The 25,078-nt window shown below is 33.3% G+C and overlaps 1 protein-coding gene and 1 long non-coding RNA gene across 7 annotated transcripts in view; both read left to right on the top strand.

Annotated features, from left to right (window-relative positions):
* The window catches only part of LOC120876134, a 29,789-nt gene extending 26,153 nt beyond the window's left edge, over positions 1–3,636 (top strand). The window contains exon 3 of the long non-coding RNA XR_005724104.1: positions 3,625–3,636. This is a non-coding gene — a long non-coding RNA (uncharacterized LOC120876134). The remainder of the gene's footprint in view (positions 1–3,624) is intronic.
* Positions 1–24,725, top strand: part of GRIA4 (glutamate ionotropic receptor AMPA type subunit 4) — a 635,903-nt gene extending 611,178 nt beyond the window's left edge. For 3 of the 6 annotated variants that reach the window (XM_040257825.1, XM_040257824.1, XM_040257823.1), the window contains 3 exons: positions 15,845–15,959; positions 18,137–18,271; positions 22,198–24,725. In XM_040257825.1, coding sequence (XP_040113759.1) covers positions 15,845–15,959; positions 18,137–18,271; positions 22,198–22,362 — 415 coding nt within the window. In that variant the 3' untranslated portion in view covers positions 22,363–24,725. Of the gene's footprint in view, positions 1–9,317; positions 9,433–15,844; positions 15,960–18,136; positions 18,385–22,197 lie in introns of all 6 variants that reach the window. The other 3 variants (XM_040257830.1, XM_040257826.1, XM_040257827.1) reach the window with 3 other exon arrangements.
* Positions 24,726–25,078: the final 353 nt, after the last annotated feature.

Below are 25,078 nucleotides of genomic sequence, written 5' to 3'. Positions count from 1 at the left end.
GGGAGTAGTGTTCAGCCAATAAAGTTGAATCCTATCTGTTGGGGAGGAATAAATTTTCCTTTACCCTTATAGGTTCTTCTGGCTAGTCTAAAAATTAACTTGACATGAGACAGATTAACAGGAGAAAATCAAACAAAAGTTTAATAACACGTATACATGGCAGAGACCCAAGAAAACTTAGTAACTAGCTACAGTGGCCCAAATCCTCACATTAAATACCATCTTCAGCAAAAGACGGAAAAAGTGATGTTGTGGGTAAAGGTTTGGAACTTCCAAGGGGAGGAAGGCAATTCACATAGAGATAGAAATGCAAATGTTTGGGAACCAAATGTGTGCAGGGCCAAGCAGAGACAATGGGATACAAAATAGACCCTGATCTCTAAGAGTTTCCCCCATGATACCTACCTAGCCAATATTCTTTGCGGATATCCCTGGGGGTAACTCTATTCCTGTAACAGAGGAATACTATCTCAATTCTTAAGGGAGTTAGCAAAAAGATCAAAGTTTCTTCTTGAGTCTTTTGGGCCATGATTATTTTCATCTTGAAATAATCCACATGCCAGATATATTTTGCCATGGCAGATTTTGTTTCCATACAGTTCTCTACAACTGTCTGAGTTTTGCACGTTTGTGCATTTTTCCTGAGGAAGTATACATGCTTTCATTGACTTCTAAAACAAGTCTATGACCAAAAGAGGGCAAAAAATTCTAGTCTGTGACCTAAACCTGACAAAAATCAAGAAATCAGGCTGAATAAAATATTTGTAAAGATTACATTTAAAAACCTCAATATTAAAATACAATTTTTTTTGTTGTTTATCAAAATCCCTAGCTAATGTGCTACCTAAACTAGTGGCAGATATCCTCACAAAAAATAATAGTGTTCTTTCTAAGAATCACATTCTTGGGGCCTAGTTCTCAAATAGGAATTAATCACTCAAATCCCAAGAACACAATTTAGAGACAATTCTTGGAATCTAGTCCAGTGTTAACTCTATTTGTTCAGTTCTTTCTCATTCAATTGAAATATGAAGTACAAACATTTCTATCAGTTCAGTTCAATCACTCAGTCGTGTCCGACTCTTTGCGACCCCATGAATCACAGCATGCCAGGCCTCTCTGCCTATCACCAACTCCCGGAGTTTACACAAACCCATGTCCATTGGGTCGGTGATGCTATCCAGCCATCTCATCCTCTGTCGTCCGCTTCTCCTCCTGCTCCCAATCCCTCCCAGCATCAGGGTCTTTTCCAATGAGTCAACTCTTCGCATGAGGTGGCCAAAGTATTGGAGTTTCAGCTTCAACAGTAGTCTTTCCAATGAACACCCAGGACCGATCTCCTTTAGGATGGACTGGTTGGGTCTCCTTGCAGTCCAAGGGACTCTCAGGAGTCTTCCCCAACACCACAGTTCAAAAGCATCAATTCTTCGGCGCTCAGCTTTCTTCACAGTCTAAATCTCACATCCGTATGTGACCACTAGAAAAACCATAGCCTTGACTAGATGGACCTTTGTTGGCAAAGTAATGTCTCTGCTTTTGAATATGCTATCTAGGTTGGTCATAACTTTCCTTCCAAAGAGTAAGCGTCTTTTAATTTCATGGCTGCAATCACCATCTGCAGTGATTTTGGAGCCCAGAAAAATAAAGTCTGACACTGTTTCCCCATCTATTTGCCATGAAGTGATGGGACCAGATGCCATGATCTTAGTTTTCTGAATGTTGAGTTTTAAGCCAACTTTTTCTCTCTCCTCTTTCACTTTCAAGGGGCTTTTTAGTTCCTCTTCACTTTCTCCCATAAGGGTGGTGTCATCTGAATATCTGAGGTTATTGATATTTCTCCTGCAATCTTGATTCCAGCTTGTCCTTCTTCCAGCCCAGCGTTTCTCATGATGTACATTTCTATATATATATATGACTTAATTACATATATGTCATCCAAACTCCAAAATAAAAACAAGAAATCCCTCATTATAAAAGTGGTTTTCAAATGCTTATTATAAATCTTGCTGGGTCTGAATTGTCTTTTCACATTAAATAATTTTCCCTCTGAATTTTGATATTAAATTATTGATCAATAATACCACTTTTTTTTCTTTTTCTTTTCCTTTCTTTGTTATTTTACTTTGCAATACTGTATTGGTTTTGCCATACATCAACATAAATCTGCCACGGGTGTACATGAGTTCCCAATCCTGAACCCCCCACCCACCTCCCTCCCCATACCATCTCTCTGGGTCATCCCAGTGCACCAGCCCCAAGCATCCTGCATCAAACCTAGACTGGTGATTTGTTTCTTACAGGATATTATACATGTTTCAATGCCATTCTCCCAAATCATCCCACCCTCTCCTTCTCCCACAGAGTCCAAAAGTCTGTCCTATACATCTGTGTATCTTTTGCTGTCTCACATACAGGGTTACCGTTACCATCTTTCTAAATTCTATATATATGTGTTAGTATACTGTATTGGTGTTTTTCTTTCTGGCTTACTTCACTCTGTATAATCAGCTCCAGTTTCATCCACTTCATTAGAACTGATTCAAATGTATTCTTTTTAATGGCTGAGTAATACTCCATTGTGTATAGGTATCACAGGTTTCTTATCCAGTCATCTGCTGATGGACATCTAGGCAATGGATAGCACATTGGACTTCCAATAGTGCCACTTTATGCAAACCTTAACTGTCATCACAAGCAAACTGGAGTGAAACCTTTATATTTTTTCTAAAAAGGTCTGCATATACATATAAAACAACTTGGCCCACATTCTTCCTTTGGAAATGAGCACACAAACCCAATGAAGCAAAAAAAGGCTTGTGCCTATTTATTGGAAGGAAAAATTTGAGGGAAAAATAGTAAGAGCATAGCTACAAGTTAAACTGAAAACAGTGGAACATTGATAAATGCTAAGAATTAGCTAGTCTTCCAGGCCTACACAGCAGATAAAGGGTAGAACTGTGAAACAAATATCTTTCCATATATCAGATTTATTTAGTTATTTGATAGCCTATTGATTTTTATTCACTTTCTATATTTCTTTAAGTAATAAAATAGTTCTTTTTATCAGTTAGTTATTAACAACCTGTAAACAAAGTTCTGGAATTTGTTGTAAATTCTCAGTTTTCCTGCTAATTTCCTCTAACTACCTTTATGTAAGGGTGGGGAGTGAATGGGAGGACATGATTAAACCACAAAAGTAAAACCCTCTGTGACATTTGCTCCTATCTACCTATTTCATCTTACATATGGGATGAACTCTCATGTACATAACACTTGTTAAAATACTGAGAATGCAGCCATTTAAATATCAGAATGACTAGTTTGTACAGAGTTGGCCATTATTTATATTTTATGAAATTACTATTTTCCTATTAGAGTGGCCCTGGAAAAACTTCTGCATATATTTACCTGCTACACAACAAAATTTAAATCAGATGAGTTTTCCAATCTGCAATTTTAGCATGATTTCAAAAAGAAGGATAGAAAAAGTATGTTGTATGATGGAAGGTTATTTTTTTTAATTCCCTTTTTTAAAACCTCTGAAAAAAGTTTTTTCTTAGAGTTTAATACTCATTTGGAAAAGAACATAGCTTCCAACCATATAATCTTTTTCTAAAAATAAAGATATATATATATGTGTATATATATATATATGTATATGTATGTATATTATGGCCAATTTAGCAGGACTCAAGTTTATTCACAATCACCTTCATTTAATCTGTCTTAAGGGAAAAAATTCATCTTATCTATGTAATTTTTGTGAAACAGCAAGGCTTCTCTCTAGGCCACTGAGAGTTCCATTAACTCTGAGGATACTTTCTGTTGGGTAGACTCACACCTCTCTGACAGACCTGCTCCCCTAAAATAAGGTAGAAACTTTGTAGAAGCCAAATGTATCACATGTTCTCCATCCAGCCTTGATTAGAGACACAAAACCAAGTGAGCCAAAGCAAACCATACTATCAAAACAAGGAATGCTTTCCTGAGATCGTTAAGAAAAATTTCTAAGTTCTAACTTCCTTAATCTTTCTTGATCCAAAATAGAATATATATTTTAATTTGCATGAAACAATTCTAATATGCATATTATAAAATAATTAAGAGAGTAGTTTTGTTTGTTCTTTACTAAAGTGTCACTTTTCATTGAAGAAAATTTTGAATGAGTGGGAAAGCACAAAGAACAATATGCAAGCCAAATCAATCATAATCCTACTACCTACAGATAGTGACTTTCATTAACATCTATACATACAAATAAATAGAATTTAAATAAATATTTAAATACATATATATATGGCACATATATATACATACATACAAACATTATATATCTTTTCTAAAATTAAGATCACAATGAATATACAATTTGTTTCTTTTATTCACTCAACATTAAGCATTTCCTTTGTCATTAAAATCCTATAATGATTGTTAAACATTCAGTCATATGGATTATTGGTGCTTATTATTGCTATCCTCTAGGGAGCTTTCTAAAAATGTATACACGCTGCCCCTACGTCAGAAGATTCTGATACAGCAAGTTAGTCCTGAGCATCTGTATTTGTAATAAATGGTTCTAACATTTAAGTCAAGATTGAAAACCACTGTTGTACAATAAATCTACTTAATTCTCCCTTTTGGTTGGGCATGTAATTTGCTTTCAATGTGTTGTTATATAAACATGCTATAACATTTATCATATTACTTTGTCAACATCATTAATTTATTTCTTAGGATTGATTCCTCAAAGGGGAATTGTTATTAATAATTCGCAAGGGTAATAACTGGATTTTTTTGTTCTATAAAACCATATTATTTTCTTTCTATTCTATTTCAGTGTATTCTAATTTCAGGACAATATTAAATCCTTGGCTATATTAAATATTATCCTTACTTTTATATTTTCTAATATTAAGAGCAAAAAATTTGCATTTCTTTGATTCACATTAATTTAATTCCAAGTAAGAGTAAGTCATTTTTATATGATTTGTACTTCTTCCTGCATAAACTATCTACCAATGTCTTTTGCAGATTTTAAAGGATTTTCTAAGGTATTTTACACAATTTCTTGTTGAGTCACATAATATTAAAATTTACTAGGAGTATGAAAACACTTTGTAGCATCATTCAGGTAAATATTCTGGATATTGTAACACCTGATATTTAAATTTTATAGAGAATTAAGTATGAAGAGAACACTCAAGTTAAAAGAGTACAAGCCTAAAACTAAGGAAACTTTTTCATGTGCTTATAATTAATGAATCCTTCTTTATGAGAATAATAAAGCATTAGCAAAATTACACAGTAGTTTAGACCAAAAAAATCCATTAAGCCCATATATTATTGATATCAGAGACAATAATGAAGTATTCATCCTACTAAGTAAAATGTAATTAATTTTTATTTAACTAGACTAAATATAATATTGCTGACTATTTATTTTAGAAATTATATATACCCTAAATTTCTTATGTACAAACAATAACTAAAGCCTGTATATCGGTCCTATGATAATATTCTCAAATCCAGGAAAACATGAGTACTTTATTAAACAAATCTTTCAAGTTTTCTCTATATGAATGTTAATATCTCACTAACAGAAAAAAAACTATAAGAATTATGGTCTAGAAGTAAATACAATGAGTAAGACATAAAGTAAGCATAAAAGAATATCTAAATCTATAGATTAATAATAAATTACTTATGGGAGGATAGAGAGGAAAATATAAATATCTTAGCCTGAATTTAGCCTGCTTTCAACAAAAAAATCTTAATTTGCATTAAATTAATTTGTACAAAATTAATAAATGGAAAAAGTTTAAATCTGTTAGTTCCCATTCTATAGCTTTTGTTGAGTTAACAAAAATGGGCCCCAGAGGCTTGGCCAATGAGAGATAGATTTCATAATCTCAAACTCAATTGAACAACAATTCAGGAATAAAAACCCTTGAAATTTTTCCAGAGTTCCTGGGATTTGACTGGGTGAGCATTTTTGTTTCAACCCTGAATTGTGTTCCCCATCATCTCACCACCATGAAAAACCTATTTGGAGAGGGGTTTTTCTTACCTAGGATTCCGCTAAGTCATAAAAGGACAAGGCAGAAAGTATGTTACATAGCTCCTGTTGTAGTCTATAAACGGTCATGGTCAACATACCTGGGCTCTCAAATGTGGTTTACATTTCTAGCAAAAAAAATGTGATCACTTGTTGTTTCTTCCTCTCTTTCCATTTTTAAAAAGCAATTTATTTCATCTGTTTATTCTATAGAAGCTGCATTTAATAGAATGAAGGGAATAATTAACGTAAAAAATAACTCTCAATATTTTTCTTTTTTCTTATCTGCTTGGCACTATAGCAACTTCTCTAATGCTTAATCAAGACAAGAATATTCTCATCATCAATTTTAGTTTGTTGACATAGATTTCAAAATCTATGTCTGAAATGTATGAAGGGAATTTCAAAGCAATAGTAAAATGTGCTGCAGCAAGGATCTGCTTTCTATGTCCTTTATTTTCCTGACTCCTTCTGAGTTCCTTAGGCTTGCTTGTAATTATGTCTTTAGTGTTCCTTTCCTTTTTACCTGGATAGAAAATGGTTTTTAATCTAATCTAGAAAACTGAGTAAAGTAACTTTAGGTGTGTGCATGCTCAGTTGTGTCCAACTCTTTGTGACCCCAGGGACTACAGACCATCATAAGTAACTTTATGTATATTTTAAAAGTCAGTTTAAAAGTCAGGTGATGGTTCTTATTAATAATATGTAAAAGTGAAGCATTCCATAAAGTAGAGCAGATGTTCAAATGGTCCTTACAGATGTGCTTTGTGCTGTATTATAAATAGCAGTCTAAGGAAACCTTTAGACCTAAACTGATTACACAAAGAAATTACATCTTTAGTCAGACAATTACAGAAAATAGTAAGCCTTTTTAAAAGGCAAAGAAATCTTGAAATCCTAAAGTGAAAGTGAAAGTGAAGTCGTGTCCAACTCTCTGGAACCCCATGGACTGTAGCTTACCAGGCTCCTCCGTCCCTGGGATTCTCCAGGCAAGAGTACTAGAGTGGGTTGCCATTTCCTTCTCCAGGGGATCTTCCTGAACCAGGGATCAAACCCAGGTCTCCTGCATTGTAGGCAGATGCTTTACCATCTGAGCCATCAGGGAAGTCCTCAAAATCCTAAAGATTGTCCCTAAATATTCATTACAAAGTGCCTTCATTTATGGAAAGTACATTTTACATGTGATAGTATTAAATGAATTCTATTGAGGAACCAAAGGAAAATGTGGATTAATTGTGAACTGGTCAATGACTTAACCTACTGGTCAAGAGTGTTATATTGACTAATATAGATATACATACGTGCACATATATGGATAGCAGTGTGAAACTGAGCTGTTTTTACATGGCCTATTAGATGTTATTAGAAAGACAATGTCTTAGAATAACTTTGTAGGAAGCTTTATTCCAAACAATTTTCTCAACATAAAGCTTTTTTTCCTTATCCATTTTTTAATTTTGCTTTTTTGTTTTCTATTGTGCTGTGAAACTGTTTTTGGATATGGCTAATAACCCTGTTAAATAACCCTCTCATGAAATGATTACAGTTTTATCAAAGGAGTGGTCTAAACCAACATATAAAATAATTGGGATAGCACTTTACTGAAAAAGAATCTGATAGAAATGTTTAAGACTAAAATAAAATGGATTATAAAAACAATTTTATCCAAAATAGAAAACTTTTGTTAGTTTTAATTCAATGAAAGACAAATTTAGTTTCTGTGGAAAATAAATTAAACAATTCTTTTCTCCTAACAGCATTTTAAAAAAAATAGATGTCTCTAGCTGCACTGAGTTTTCATTTATTCCTACATTTCAGTCTGGTCCTTTTGCTGATTAAACTGATAAATTTTTACTTCAGGAAGTATATTACTTATTTTACACCACTAGCATGGGACTTACTTCAGAGTGTGGGAACAGCTAACTATTTAATTAGCATTTAGTAAGAGGCAATCTAACTCTTAGAAAGTGTTCATCCTCTCAAAGTATGTGGTTTACTCATGGGAAATATTTACTCTCCAAGTGGATCAGACCATTACAACACTAGAAAATGGACATAATTTACCTGAAATATTACAAACACATTTTAAGAGAATAAATATTTTAATAGGCTGATTTGTGGTGAAACAAACAACGCATTTTATTAATCAACTAAATGATATTTCACTTGCAAATCAATGTTCAAATGCTATCCATTAACATAAGGTTGTTTTTATTTTATTATTAATTAAGTATAATAATAAATTAAGTATTAAATATAATTATTAATTTGTCATTAATCAATCACCAAACTGGGCAATTATCAAACAGAATGGCACAAACTGAACCCAAAGTCTCTCAGTATATAAGCCACTAACTAGATTTAACAGACATTTCATTAAATGCTGGGAAAACTTTTTTTAAAAGTTAATGGTTCAATTAAAACCTGTACCTTGAAAGCAAGAAAGAAACCAAGTACATGGGAAGCAAAACCCATGACACATTTTGTTAATCCTCTTAGAGAATAATTAGAATATGCCACCCTTATCCCCTGTAGAGATACACATGGAAGAAATCTAATCTAGTGTTTGTTTGCCCATATCATATGCAGCATATTTTCCTGGGGTTTAATTATATAATTTAAACAATCAAGTTGGATGTATGATCCTGTTTTCTAAATAGCATCTAGTAACTTTAAAAATCAACACAGAATCCAAATATAATTTCCCTGAGAGCTGGTACTACCATTCTTTTGACCATCATCCTATGACTTCCAGACCAGAAAACTGAACCAATACAAATAATAAAAGGAATAATAATTAAGCCATACTTTTTGTTAGGAAGTCAGTACACAAAAATTAGTTGCATATTTGTTGATTTGTTTGTGCAATTATATTTTTCCTTCTTGGAATGTATTTTCATTTGTTTTCCTATTGGTCATTGACATTCTAGAAGAAAGGGAATTCAAGACACAATCTTTCTCAATTACTAGTAAATTTAAGTTTATTACTGTTTTGCAAAAAAAAAAAAAATCATGTAATTGGTTGATGTTGATGTCAGTTACTTGATAATAAATGAACTGTGAAAGTGAGTAGCACCAAATACCATAGGTTTAATATACTTTGAAGGAAATTACAATTGCCTGGTAGAAGGGGCTGCAGGATGACAAAATGAGAGGTTTATTTAGCATCTGGGAGAAGCTTATAAAAGAGCTTAAACCCTCATTCCTTCTAACATCTTAACAGCTGTGCAGTTTCTTACAAGATATGTTTTATCGTTTCAAGAAATGCTGTTAACCTCGCAGTTTTAAAACTGAATGAACAAGGCCTCTTGGACAAATTGAAAAACAAATGGTGGTACGACAAAGGAGAATGTGGCAGCGGGGGAGGTGACTCCAAGGTTAGCCTCAATGTCACCAAGAGCGGGTAACAGTGTGTGAAGTAATAGGTGCATCTGCTAGGAGACGCAATTCAGACCTGCGAATACCATGGGAATTGCCAGTCAAATCCCTTCACAGACTTAAGTATGCAATTACTGTCAAAGCAAAAATATTTGCAAACAATATCAATTTGGGGACACACTAACAAATCTAACTAAAACTGTCACTTAAATCTCCAGTTTGGAAAAAGTTACAGATCAGACATGGTCCTAGGAACCTTGGTGTTAGAAAGCAGGCTTTTGAAAGTGATGAGGAGAGAGAACAGAAAGGGTCAATCTGTCTTGTTTTTTTCACCAGAGCTGCCACAAAATAGTTTTGAATAATAGCAATAGTCTAGCCTCACCTAGACCAGGTACCTTCCAGAAAGACATTTCTCCATGTAAAACTGTCAGGCTTCAATTAAATAGCAAATTACAGAACAAATGAAAAGAAATGATGAACTATACAGTTCTGCCTTCCATAAATGAATCAAACTAAAGAAAGATCGGATTGTAAAAACAAGACCAACTCAGCTTTATCCTTACCACATCCATGTCATATTTCGAGCTTCATAAAATAATGTTTTATTTTTATTTCTAAGCAGTGTCTTTTAAAAAAAAGTATACAGTTAGCAGAAATTATTAACCAGTGTTTCAGAGCTCTTCTTCACTGTAGATAGACTTAAAGCAATCTAGAGATGGGAATATTCTGACTGAATTTCTTTCCTTACATATCTTCCACTGGTATGTAAGAACATTAAAAATTTTAAAGTATACATTCTTGTCTTTCTTTTCAATTCTAGAGTACTGCCAGAAACAAGAAGCCCTGCTCTTGTTCAGGTTCTTCCCTGGGTTACAAATTCTCTCACTTGGCTGGCCACCAAGCCCAAAGCTCTATTTAAAAGGAGCATCTGTCTATTTTACATATAGTAATGTAAAACTATGGCAAAATTTTAAAGTGATTATCCTCCAATTAAAATAATTATTTTTTTAGAAAAGGAGTATCTGTCAAGGAAACCGCTAACCTCACCCTCTTTCAGTGCTGATAACATCCCCCTTGATCCTGATCTGAAAAGTCTTTCAAATTCAGCTCCCTTGTGCATCCTGCCAGCGCTGTTGCAGGAAGAGAAAGAATAAACTTTGCCAAATGATTATTTTGGCAATAGAAGGAGGCACGAAAGAAGACAAGAAAACAAAATGGTGTGGACACAATTCTCATCATTCATCTACTATCCCGAGGGAGAATATGAGTCCCTGGAGAGTCATCAGGGTTCTTCTGAGATGATTCCCCTTTAAGGCACCTCCATGCAAGACACCAACTGTTTGTTTTCTTTAGGAGTGTTAACTCTTTTGTATTTTGGTGCCCCAACTTGCCTAGAACATTTCGGCCATTTTCATAAAGTATAAATACATACATATATACACAACAAACAGAAAATTACTCATTTACAATAATAACCTCTCCTCTATGCAAATTAGAAATGTAAGAAACTGTACTCTAATAGAACCAGAGAAAACAAATTAAAGATATTCTATTCGGTTAGAAAAAGAAATTGTTTGCAAATTTATAGTTTTTGTCACAAATATAAACAAAGTATAACATTGCTTAACATATAAAGTTTTCCATAAAAGTAAATAATGAATTCCTGTTTTAGTGTACATTAAAGGCTCTTTCCACAGAAAAATAAGCAAAGAGAAGCAGAAATGTACACATAATGGAAAAAATCTATGTAACAAAAGTCCTTTTAATTTATTTAAATAAGGGATTGGACAGCTCAACTGAATTTAATCTATTTGCATCCAACACATTGTTTGGTACATAATGGACACCGAGTAAATATTTGTCATCTAAAGAAATAAATAAGAAGCTAACCTTGTAGTTTTCAAAAATCAAACTGCTTGCCCCTGTTACTTTCACCAAACATAAATTCTAAGATAATATTTTCAATTTTTTAGATATAAATTTAAGATATGAAAATATTATTTCATATCCTAAGTCATTTTCTGAAATGCTATAAAAATTAACATAAAATGCATGTTAATTATTATGTTCTATTTTCCCTCAAGAATTTTGATTTCATACTACAAAAAAATTTTAGTAGGTTGTGTACTGATATAATATTTGTCACCAATAGAATGGGTAATTATAATACCACCCTTAGGAGATGGTGAGGGACAGGGAGCCCTGGCATGCCGCAGTCCATGGGGTCACAAAGACTCGAACACAACTGGGTAACTGAACAACAATAATTCTGCATCTATTTTAAAGATGATATTTTAAATGGCCTGACCTAACTTAGAATTAAAGTAAACTACCAGGAGGCAGTTGCTGCTTTTTAATTTTTGTTCTGTACCTTCTTTGGCTGACTGATTTTCTTTTTGAACTTACCTCACCCCTTCCATTTGGCCTGATCTTTATTGAAAAAGGTAAAAAGAGGAGAAATACTGAATTGAAAGATGATGCTGGCTTGTGGGCTTTGATAAGTATAAAGCCAAAGCAGAAGAGAAAATTAAATGCTGCCAGTTTATCTACAATGCACATTGTGCACAGTACACATTCAGAGATCTCATCACAAGTATACAATTATCTGATGTGATCTGATTTTGAGATATACAGTCCTAGTATGAAAAACTTAACTTTCCTAACAGTGACTCGTCTGGTGAAGGGGGAATAGCATGGAAAGCTGTACCACACATGAATAGGTTCCAGTGAGGAGCCAATTGATCCACCTGTTATTTACAGGACTGTAACAAGGAAAGACATCTCCAGACTTTCACACAATGGCATAACAGTCAAGTTGTGTTTTACCTGGGCCATGCACCAGTATCTGTGGGTAAAAAAAAAAAAAAAATACGTACTATTCTTCCCATCAAGGAGCTTATGATTTAATGTAATCAACAACTAAATTATTTAAAGTCACAGTGACAGCTTCCATTTGCACTCCATGGCTACAAAATAATCAGCTCAACTGATAGCCAGTCCCAGAACCAGTGGCTCCACAAAAGAAATAAGGTAAAAAGTCTGATATGTAAAATGAAATAAAGTGGAAAAGCATGATTTGGGAGAGGATGAATTTGTTTGTTTGAAAAATTACTGATTTGAATGTTATTGTGCTGTGGCCATTTTTATGATCATAAGAAAACCATACTCATTTTTGTGAATAACAAAAATTCCCTAATTGACAATGAACCAAATTATAAGTTTCACTGCAGTGTCTAAAACATATCCCCTTTGATTAATCTGATATGATTTAGTCTGAGCACAAACCATACACAGAATTTTATCCCTATTTCTTTGTGAATTGTTTAAACCAGCTTCTAATAGGAAATTTTGGCAATGCTTATAAACATTAATGACCCATAATGCTAATACTATCTACAAAATTATTGAATTTTTGCTTGTGTTATACTTTATTCTCCTCATATACATATAACATATATATATATAGGCATACTCATAGATATAGATATTTATATTAAAGCCATTTTGTAAATGTGATTACCAAATAATGAGTTCTTTAGAGTATAGTAAATCACATAATATCCAGTTTTTATTTTGACACTTTAAAGAATACAGCCTGACTTTAAAATACGTTATACTTGCAAATGGCCTTATCCACAGCCATGGAAACCAATGCAATAATAAAAGAATTATTATGGAAAACATGCATTCATAAGCAGGAAAAAATGTATTAAACAAAGATCAATCAGGAAAGCTAACCCTTACAGAAGGACTCTCCTAGTAATGAATTGCTTGCTCAGTGTCTGACATTCCACCACTTGACCATTAAGTTTGGTTATTGATAAATAGCTTATACTCAAAATTCTAATCTAATTTTTCCTCTAAAACCAAATTACTGGAGTGAATAGCAGAAAGGGCAAAGAGGGAAGGGAAAAATGAAGCAGGTAGGAGAAATGATACCTTAGGAAGGGAGAGAGGTAAGTCAAAGGCAGTCTTCATTTAATCCATAGTTTTGCGTTCAGCTTCCCTTCTATAAGAAACTTTAAGGAAACTGCTTTCAGTTTCCTTCTCTTTTCAGCATTAAATCTTCCTCTTCCCACCACAACCCATTCAAGAAGTGCAATGTGGGCTAATGCACTCTATGCTTGCGTGCTCAGTCGCTTAAGTCACGTCCGACTCCTTGTGCCCCCAAGGACTGTAGCCTGCCAGGCTCCTTTGTCCATGGGATTTTCCAGGCAAGAACACTGGAATGGGTTGCCATTTCCTACTCCAATAATGTACTCTGTACATGTGTTAAAAAGGCTTTAGTAGGCTAGCTAGATGACCAAAAAACCCTTAGTATCAGTTTTAAAAAGTGCTTGTCCTGGATTCAAAATAATTCAAATGTAATAATTTTATAGAGCACCTAACCTGAGTCATATACCCTTGTAAATATTTTACAAAGATGAATGATATATGTCTTCTATTCCCGAAGTTCACAGTTCACCAACCAACACGCAGGTGTGGTTTTATAACAATCACTAATAAATGGAAGCAGTAGATGTATGTGGATGTGGGGAGGTTATAGATAGTAAAATCTAGATTAACTGAGGCTAACCAAGGACTCCAGTTATTCATAATCCTCACCTCACCCCACCCCCAAACTCAGTTTTTAGTACAAAGTTTTAAATCATGCTAATGTTAGATTTTAATACAAAAAAGTAATATTATGTTCTAGGAATGTGGCAATTGCATATTTTTTAATTGAACAATAAACCTTGTAAGATCTTATAACATTAATACAAAAATTAAGTTGAATTCAAAAACCATATAACTGAAAAGAAAAATATACTTGTTGGTTTTTTCAGAACCAACAATACCTTAAAAAAGTGAATTTTAGTTTAACTGTTAATCAGAAAACTCAACAAACCAGAAATTCCTATTTCTTGAGTCTTTTGTTGTTAATATTTTTAATTACACAGGCTATGAAAGTAGACCATTACAAACCCTGATTCAGCTCCTTCCTAGATGTGCCTAGATGAGTTAACCTTTCTGTGTTTTGATTTCCTCATTTGTGAAATACAGGTGATAATAGCAACTAAACATGTAAAATACTTTTAATAGTCCTTTGATACACAGTAAGTGCTCAGTAAGTGTTAGGACTCATCATCAGCATCATTATTAGTGCATTACCTAGTTGTGTAGATAGGTTTGTGGAATTAATTCCCTTGTAACCAAATAGATATATACTGTGTTTCTCCAAATGGATCCAACATTTCCTAGAAGTGAGGCATTAGGTGATACAGCCAGACAAAATGATTGTGGCAGCCTTAAAAATGTCAAGAGGAATGCAAGCAGTCTCTCTTTGAATGTTTGTAAAAAGCAAAAAGAAATGAAAACCAAACAACCACAAAAACAGAATAATAATATCTGTTGTTATAATAAAAACAGAAGGCCCTACGTTTTACTGCTTGCCATTCATCTCCTTAGCCTTTATTCTACACACAGAGGTTAATATGGGAATGAAATAAGAATACTTAGATTCCCCAGAACACTCATACTGACTGACCAGTGAGCATTTCCTCTCTCAGACTCCTTGTATAATATTTAGTATTGAAGGACTCAAGGACGATAGAAAAAAGAAAAGGAATTTTATAGTATGAAGAGTCTGTCTATTTATAAAAATCTTGGTTTTTCCTAATCTATATTTGTTGGTAAGAATTTATAGAGTATAAAATATTCACTGCACTTCAGAATATATTCATATGATAGATTTAAGATAGATGAAAATTATTTCTGGTGATATTTAAGTTAAATACTGCAATTCAGAAGGAATATATCAGCACTGGCTTACACTTTAAAATAATGATTTACATATTTGTCGTATAAGGCCTTTCCTCTGCATGAGGTAGCTCTGTGTCAGTAACACTTGAATCAGAATCACCCTCCTCTTTAAATTAGGTCTTGGATGAGAGTGGCAGAGGAGTCAATTTAATGATGGATACTTACAGTATCTGTACTTTTAAAGCATAAAGCAAAATTTCATTAGCTGAATAATGATGCCTGCAAGAAACCAGTCCTATCTAGCTTCTATTTTTTTAAGTCTGTCAACCTATAGCCACTTTTGAAGAGATTCTAGATTTTGAATGACTCTACATTTATGGTGGGAAAATTGAAAATGATGAAGAAACCCAATCCAGGCTAATAGTTTTGGATTCACAGTAATTGCATACATTTTATTTAAAAATCCTCCCTAGCAGTATGTGCCTGTTACCTAAAGCGATGGAGCAGGCCCCAGTTTTATGTCTGATTCGAAACCTGGGCCTACAGTACAAGACATAACATCTACTGTGGCCTCTGCTCTGTCACTTTGCCATGAGATTCTAATGTAGTTTTACTTGAATAACATAAAATAACATATATAATGTTATTTATGTTATTTTCCACGTGAAGAACTCCTGTAAACCTTGCCGTTTTGAAACTCAGTGAGGCAGGCGTCTTAGACAAGCTGAAAAACAAATGGTGGTACGATAAAGGTGAATGTGGACCCAAGGACTCTGGAAGCAAGGTCAGTCACTGCAGTTCGGGGCCTCCTCTTGTGTTCACAAAGCAGTAAATGGGAGCAATTGTCAAGAGTATATGGAAACAGTAAAAACTAAATGTTTCTCTATACCTATCTAGACTAGAAACTAATGCAATAATTTAAGCCACAGGGATTATCTTTTCAGAAAATTGCAAACTGCTCCCCAATATTAAGGCTTTTAAATAAACTTAAATTACTGTAAAATATATATATATAAAATAACATTCCTATATTATTCTCAAATATACGTACCACTAATAACAGTAGTGCTTTCAGGTTTGATTTTTATTTGTTTTGGAGGCAAAGAACATCAAATCTGTTATTTCAAGAACTGATGTATTCTCAAAACAGGAAATGGGAAATTGGTCAGTAGTCTTCTACAGAAAGAAAATTTTAAATATTAAATGTTTCTTATTCAGAAGTTCAGTTTTTTGTCATTGTTTTGCCAATCATTCCACTTTAGTTTGAAGATGATCTGTTATATTTTCATTCTGGCAGATAAACAGAGTTAAATTTTCCAATTCTGTTCTATCAAAATTATTTTAATAAATCAATGTTAATGAATAATACCCTCAAATTCTAAGATCTCATTCATGCAGAGATCTTATATCAATTATTTTTAGAACACTACAGGAAGTTATAAGTCTGATTCTGAGTACAAATGAAAATAGTGTTACAGTTATGTTTTCATATAAAAAACAAACTGTAGCAGTTTATCAGTGAATCTAAATACCTGCATAAATTAATAAGACGTAATGCTTGAAAGCCATGGTTGAGGATTTTTGAAATATATTTTCTGTATCTTCTTGTAGAAAGAAAAAATCTATTAGCTACCCTATGACATTAAATAAGTGAGTTACCTATATAGGAAAACTTCAGTTAATTTAAGAAAGAGATAAAGTAATATTAACTGATCTCTTTTTAAGCATCTCCCTGTGTTTTAATCATTTCTGTCTGTCTTTGAACCAGAGTGGAATGAGACAAGCTTGGCCAAATAATGAAAAAGCTATTTCAAACCCTTATGTAAAGTCAGAAAAGCACAAGTACTTAATTTTTAAAATGAAGTTATCCTAAATTTTTGCTCTAATCAGTTGATATCATGGCTAAGTGGATATAGTGTACATAATACTTATTTAAGTTAAACATTCTCCTAATAAAACTAATTAAGTTTGCACAAGACACACAACTGAGAAGATGATGGCCTCAGGGCATTCTTCAGGTAGTCAACCTAAAATACCTACTCAAATAATTTTATATAATATATATTTACAATTTATGAAAAATATGAATTATTATTATTATTTTAATATCTTCCGATAATATGCTTGACTATTTCTGAATTTATTATAAAATAATATGTATATGAAAACTCTGGAGAATATATGTCTAAAATATTAACTGATTAAGCATTTTAAAGTGAAATAGAATCATATTTTAAAATCAATAAAAATAGTTTTAACTCTGTCCACAAATGGCTTATTTTTCAATTGATCATGGAAAAATTTGTATATTTTTTAAAGTTACCGATGTGCTGCATACATAGTTATTCCTAAATAGTATATAATATGTTAAAGTGCCACTTTCCAACAGATTTCCCAAACATATGTGACTAAAAGAATAAATAACATGTACCTACACTATTTGCATATATTTGGTGAATTCATGATAAACAAGATGTGAAACTGCTAGCTTAAAGTCCCTTACTTCCTTAAGTAGGAAACATGAAGTTAGCTTTATTGAAGAGAAACATCAAACATTAAAAATGTTTTAATGGAAGGAAAGGGAAAACAGTTTCCCTTCTCATGTGATTGGGTTTTAAGCATGTCATTTTCAAACTTAACAATAATAAGCCCACTTCTGCTACCCTATGCTTGTATATGGTTAAGTATAGTGCTCTTCTTTATACAGTTAACAATGATAAACTGTTACAGATTTTATTGAATGTAATTATATACAATTTATTGGTTATCATCATAATTTCATTTCTCTCAAGAACTATAAGCTTTATGTTTAAATTCATAGTGTTACACTAGTGACTTATACATGTTAAATAATTTCAGGTTAAATTACATTGACTTTAATTAGCTGTTTGGATTTCATGTGTTCTTTCATCTTCTGGATGTGACTTTCCACAGTTAACTGAGATGTCTTTATCCCCCCAGGACAAGACGAGTGCCTTGAGCCTGAGCAACGTAGCAGGCGTCTTCTACATTCTGGTTGGCGGCTTGGGCTTGGCAATGCTGGTGGCTTTGATAGAGTTCTGTTACAAGTCCAGGGCAGAAGCGAAGAGAATGAAGGTGGCAAAGAGTGCACAGACTTTTAACCCAACTTCCTCGCAGAATACCCAGAATTTAGCAACCTATAGAGAAGGTTACAACGTATATGGAACCGAAAGTATTAAAATTTAGGGGTAGGACGTAGGGCCACTACAGTGAGTGGGTGATGCATTCTGTAAATGGAGTGTTGTGACCTGTCTGTCCAGTGATGGTACTGCTTGCTTCTAATTTAGAGCTTTATATTTTTGAAAACTTCAGTGCAAAGTGGTTCAGTTTTCTTTGGCTGCAGATGTACTGTTCAAAACTTTATGTTACCAATAGATATCTGCATTGAAAGGGTTTGAAAGACAAAAGTAAACCTCCAGAATTGCTCTGTAAAATTGTTTAAATAGTATATTCTACCTGAAAATTGGGAGAAATTTGAAATTAGATCTGAATGTTCTTGTACACAGAAGACTTTTCTCTGGAACAATCTAATGCTAACAAAATAAGCATAAAATTTTTTCAAATTATCAAAGCCTAGACAGTTGCCTATTTTGATCAGGGTGTGTTGTTTTCTGAGAAAATACATGTAAAATCTCCAGGGCACATAGTAAACACTTGGTGAGTTTTAGCTCTTCTTCTGGTTTCTTTTACATTAGCCATCTTTCTATATTTTTAGAGGGAAACCCCGATGTCTGTTCATCTGGCAGTAGTCCTTGAACCAGACCTTTAGGCAGGAGTGACCATTAGAATATTGACTACAATTCACATTTATTAGATGAAATTCAATTTTCATTTTTATAACATCACTGAGGTGAATAAACATTTTAGGCAATTTCTCCATCAAAAATGTCAGCAACATATTTTCTTTAGGAGAGACACATTAAAAATAAAACTTGCAGTGAGTCTTATTGACTTTTGTTTTCATTTCAACTGCTTTTGAGAGAGCCAGATCAGTCTCACTTACATCTTCTCACCATGTGACAATAAAAAAATTATAAGCATTCAGTGAAACACAGGATGAAGTTCATTTTTTAAGACTCTAAATGTCCAGTACTTTTTCCCTTTGATGATAGAAAATGAATTTAAAATAAGACTTGGAAGCATTTGTTGTTGCTTTTCTTAAAATCAGGCCTCTAAAACCCATTTTCTGAAATTGTATATAAGAGCCATTCTGGTTACAATGATAAATCAAAATTTGAACCCACAAGAGACATTTAGTGCCTGAGGTACTCTAGAGTCAAACCCAATAGAATTTTTCTAAGAATAAGATGTACACCTGAAGTTATGCCAGATTAATGTGCTCAATTTTTATATTTATTTATTTTAAAAAGCTATTGAAAGTGTTCCCTGGTAGCCTAGTGCCTAGTGATTAGCAGTCCAGGCTTTCACAGGATACCGCAGGCCAGGTGACACAGCCCAAAAAAGGCTACTGAAATACTTGTTAGTATCTTAAAGCAAAGAACTAAAGCTATTCCTTTAAATCAAGATCTAATTGCTTTTATCCATAATCTAGAAATAGAATAGTGACTGAGTACAATTGCACATAGACAAGCCCAAAGTTTTTTTCTTTCCAAATTTTGTGGAAAGAATTGATCATGAAATTGTCAATTCACTCAGATTAGAATGTTTAGAGTATGTCTTTTCTAACAGCAGAAAAGCAAACTGATAAGGTCAAGGTTTCTTAGTCATTACAGTAATGATTTCATCTTAATATTTACATAACTGAGGAGAGATTTTTTTCCAAGCAGAAAAATAATATGTGACAAGTTTTTAGAGCCAATTATTTGGACTTCATTCTGTGATGAATTTCATAAAATATATTATTAAATTTTCATTTAGCATAGCAAATGCAATCTAGAAAAATTCTAGAAATGCTCACATATGACAGTTTAATACAAAGTTCTGGGGAATTGCTAGAAAGAGATATGCATTCTCATAGGAAAGACTTAATAGCATTCAGAGCAAATTAAGTGATATGCACTTGGTAGAGATTTGAGAGTAAGTGTTTTTAATTGTATTCCTATATTATATGGCTTTTTCCTTTCAAAAATTCTACTGAGCATAATTATGAAAATGACTGATAATTTAGATAATATTTAGTGTCAGAATTTCAAAAACAAAATCTGAACATTTACTCTAAAAGTAATTATCCCTCAAGGAAACACATAAATAAATTTATAGCCATTGCCACAACAATCCAACCAGACTCAGACTATATGGTAAATTTATAAGAAAGTTTTGTAGTTTGAATAGTCTCAATAAGGTTACATAAAGATGAACAGACATTTTATGTAAGAAGCAGGAGATTTAAATGTAGAATATAAGAATGCTGAGAACAAAGAACACAAAGATTTAAAGAGAGAATAAGCAGTTGGCAGAATTATCAGCACTCAATTGCATTAATCTACAGAGAAGGAGAGATTACTTGAGCGGATATGGAATCCTTCCCATTTTTAATATTTTCATTTCCTTATAAAGACAATCAAGAAAATAAAAGGAAGAAACAGATTTTATGACAAATCTTCCTTAAAAGTCACAATGCTTTTATTATGTATTAATTAGTATTAATAAATACTAAATTCTCTCTTCAAAAAAACAAAACTAATAGATTTTTTACATGATTGTTTTACTTAATATTAAATGTTGAAAAGGAATCTGAAGAAACAAATTCAGACTGCCATCTTGCTTGGTTTGTTTTAATTTAGTGATGAGTAGTTTCTGTAGAGATTGTCTCCTGACTCCTGATTATAAAGATAGATTTTAATTTTTGAGATTGTTCACTGAAGGCAAACTATAGTAATGACCTTGCTGTTTATCATAGATATGTCAGTAGCATTTTGACTTCAAGTTTCTGAAATTATCAGGGTAAATGATCATTAAACCTTTTCATTATAACATTTTTAATCCAACTTTTATTTCATATTTAATATATCATTATTCTAATATTTAAGGTACAAGGTGGAATAAATACAAGGATGGAATTTCCAAAAGAACTGGGTAAACTTAAATTCACAGCAAGGAATTAAGATACAATATGAATTATGAGAAAATTATGATCTAAACTACAACAAACTTAGGGACTATCTCCTTTACCTTATTTTCTCTTGAGTTAACATTAAAACTCAGCAACTAGAAAGAATTTAAAGGCATGAATGAACAGTCAGTAGATTTCAATAATAATGCTGCCTGTTTCTCCTCAGTGTAGTATTATTACCTGCTACCTAATATGACAGAGCAAGAATATAATGAGGATTTCCAAGACCTGACCCCATAACATCAATCTGCAAAGTTTCCCAGGGATGACCATTCATGAAGCATTGAAACAGTGCACTTCCCTTTAAGCACTTAAAGCTTCTTAAAATGTGAGCCTTAACTTCCATTATAGGCATAGAATGAACTTTATGTGACTGATTTGCCTTTCTATAGCTGTCTATAGCAGCTGTAGTGAATGAGTGAAAGCATCTGTGGATAGATCTGTGTTCTATAAACAGGAAGATTTGTTATAAATAGTCTACATAGCCTTTCCTTAGACAATTCATCATGATTTTAAGAGTATAATCATTTAACTGTTAAGATATTTTCTAACAGAAAAAAGAAAAGATACAAAGAAAGATTGTTGTCAAACCTAAGGGACCTTCTAAGTTCAACTGGAAATACTAGGGTGTAAAGTGCAGCAAGTTAAAAGATGTGTCCTGCCCAGATTTGCCAAACAAAATCTTGCAGGATTTTAGAAAATTAGTTCTTAAATAGGACCAGTAAGTCTAGAGTGATTTATTCTTCCAGGTCGTTGAGTTTCTTTTTCCTGTGAAAAGTAGTTTTAATATGACCAAAAGAGTATGGGGAAAAAAAAAATGCAGATGTCTAATTATTGATATTTTGGTGTTTGTTGTGTCATATTTTGCTAAAAAGACAGAAATATTGTAACACTCTGCATTCTTTCTGTTTTCTTTCCATGCAACCAGCTGACCTTTTCTGAAGCCATAAGAAACAAAGCCAGATTATCCATCACTGGGAGTGTGGGTGAAAACGGTCGCGTCTTGACACCTGACTGCCCTAAGGCTGTACACACTGGAACTACAATTAGACAAAGTTCAGGATTGGCTGTCATTGCATCGGACCTTCCATAAAAACCAAAAAAATAATTGAGTGCCTTAATTAAACTGTGTTTGTGACTGATGGAAACGCAGCCCTGAGGGACAGGCTAAGAGCAGGTCTTCGCTCAAACAATCCTTTGGCTGAGAGCGGGAAGTTCGTCCTAAGGCGCTAAACATCAGCAACGTGTGCATGAGCTCAGCTCGAAAACCCAAACTCAGATTTTATATCAGGAAAACTCACAATTTAGATTTTTTTCGGGTAGTGGGGGTGGGGGGGAGGAGCTGGGATGGGTGTATCAACAGCAACAAATTTCACTTGAGTGGACTTAAAAACTAATCAGACATGCAAGTTAGCACATCAAAGTGTGAAGTTCTTGCTCAGAAAGGCCTCAGTCTTCACTTCAAGGCATAAAATAGTTATAGAAGTCAATGAATATGCTAACCTGTATCTCCAGAACACCCATATATTCAATGGAAGACTATCCAGCTGAGAAAACAAATCACTATACTCTGACAAGAAATAATAAACAAACATGTAAATCCTGTGGAAAAAAAAAAAACTTAAAGGAAGTAATTACACTTACTTTGGAGAAAACAAATACTGAAACATGCTTGCTTTTTAACTGACATAAATTCAGTAGAGGACAACACAATTCTTTTTTCTAACCATCTTAGGGAACAATACATTGCAATAATTGAAATAAATGCCATCACTGTAATAAACTTCAGAGACTTTTTTAATATAAAAGTTGTTGGTCATTTTGTTTGCTGTAACCTTCACTCTGTCACATGAGTCAGTGTCCACAGATTGCATTTGTCTCACTACCAGGAGCAAAATGAAGACAACATTAACATAAAATCATCAGTCTACAATGTAGAATCAGAAGATACTATGGGTCATTCATGTTATCAATATTATTTATAATCTTGTTCTGTGTACAAAATTGTGGTTTTTGTACCCACCAAAAAGAATAAACAATATTTACATTCTTACAATATTTACAAAGCTTAAAGTTTTTTCTTATCATTATAAAAATTATTTGAGAAATTATGAGCCTATAAGTGGGATAGTAAAAGTAAACTGTAGGTCATATTGGAAAATGTAGCTAGCCCTTATTATTTTTGCATAGTAAGCTAATTTTTTACACAGATCTTTGCCTCGTTAGCAGTTAAATTGTCAAAGATGGAATGTTTGAATTGGGGAATTTAATCATTGTCATAATAACAACATACCCCATAATTATGTACTGAAATTTTACTTGGCTCTATTTTGCTGCATAAGATAATGTGTCTCTTGAGCTTCTCTCCACATTCCCATTTTTCGTTTAAATCATTTAAAGGCACTAATCAGTTTGTGGTAGAAAACATATGAAGAATTAGTCTTTGTTTGCAATTGAAAATTGTGAAAAAAATTATACATGATTATTTACAAAAATCACCTTTTTAGTTATGTAGGGATTAAATCAACTCAGTTCCAAAGAAAGCTTAGATCATCTGAAATAATAAGTACAACATAGATAAACATCACAACACTTAGAGATCTTGGCAGAAAGCACAAGATAGGATGATTTTGAAAGTTTGCCCTTGAAGGATAAGTTGAGTTTCATAGGTGTTGAAAGCCTTATAGGTGAGCGATGACCCAATACATAGCTTGTCAATGGACTGTTTAAAGAGTGTATGCAACAGGAAGGGCTGGAGAGAAATGGGTGTGATATCATGGAAGATAAAATTGGAAAAGGTGAAAGACTGATCACCTGACTTCAATTCTCAAGATTCCCATCCCCCATTCAATTTTTGTGCTGCAGTAAGAGCAATCCTAAAAAGTGCAAATCTGACAGAGCATGCACACACATGCGTGCGCACACACACACACACACACACACAGAGTTCCCTCAGGAAAAATTGCAAGCTCTTGAGCAAAGCAAATGAGTCACTTTATAACCTGACCCTTACTTATTTCTTCCATGAACTCTCTCACCCCTTACCCAACCTCTGCTACCCATGAAAAACCTCAGAAGCAGGGACACTGCTATTTACTGCATTTACTATTTCCTCAATCTATAACACTTTCCTATCTTCTCTTTACCTGACTAACTAGTGCTCATCCTTCAGTACTCAACTCATATTTTACCTGTCATGGGAAGATTTCCATGACTGTCTCCCAGTCCCTGCCTATGAGACTGAGCTAGGTGCCCTTTTGATGTTTTGTCACTATCACAGCACTTACCATACTGCATTGTAATTGCCTGTGTACTTGTCTGTTTAACTACTAGACTGTAAGCCCTTTGAGGGCAGGGACTGTGTCTATCTTGTTCACAGTTGTATCCCCAGCACCCAGCACAGTGCCTGGCATATTGTAGGTGCTTAATAAATATTTGTTGAATGAATGAACTGAATTGAATTGAATCAAATTAATTTAGTAAAACAGAAAAGACATCTTTCCTCATTAACAGTCTTTTTCTTATTAACAATGTGTATTAAGTACACAGTGAGTTAAAAAGAAGAGTAAAGTTTGGCTGATTTCATGACATTGTCTACTTCACTGTCTCCCACACTAAAAAAAGAGATGATCTGATAAATTTTATGACCAGATGGGAAGGTATTCCATGTAATTGTATCTACTTGTGAAATAATTTGTTTAGTTAGAGAAATTGTCATAGATAATTAAGGTTTTAGCCATACTTCTAAAAGTAGCTTTCATTTAAGTCACTGAGTGAATTAGTTGTGTACATTTAAAAGTTATATTTCT

The sequence above is a fragment of the Oryx dammah genome, unplaced genomic scaffold (assembly GCF_014754425.2).
Source record: "Oryx dammah isolate SB20612 unplaced genomic scaffold, SCBI_Odam_1.1 HiC_scaffold_17, whole genome shotgun sequence".
NCBI classification, from domain to species: domain Eukaryota; kingdom Metazoa; phylum Chordata; class Mammalia; order Artiodactyla; family Bovidae; genus Oryx; species Oryx dammah.
This window is presented reverse-complemented; position numbering and strand designations above follow the sequence as displayed.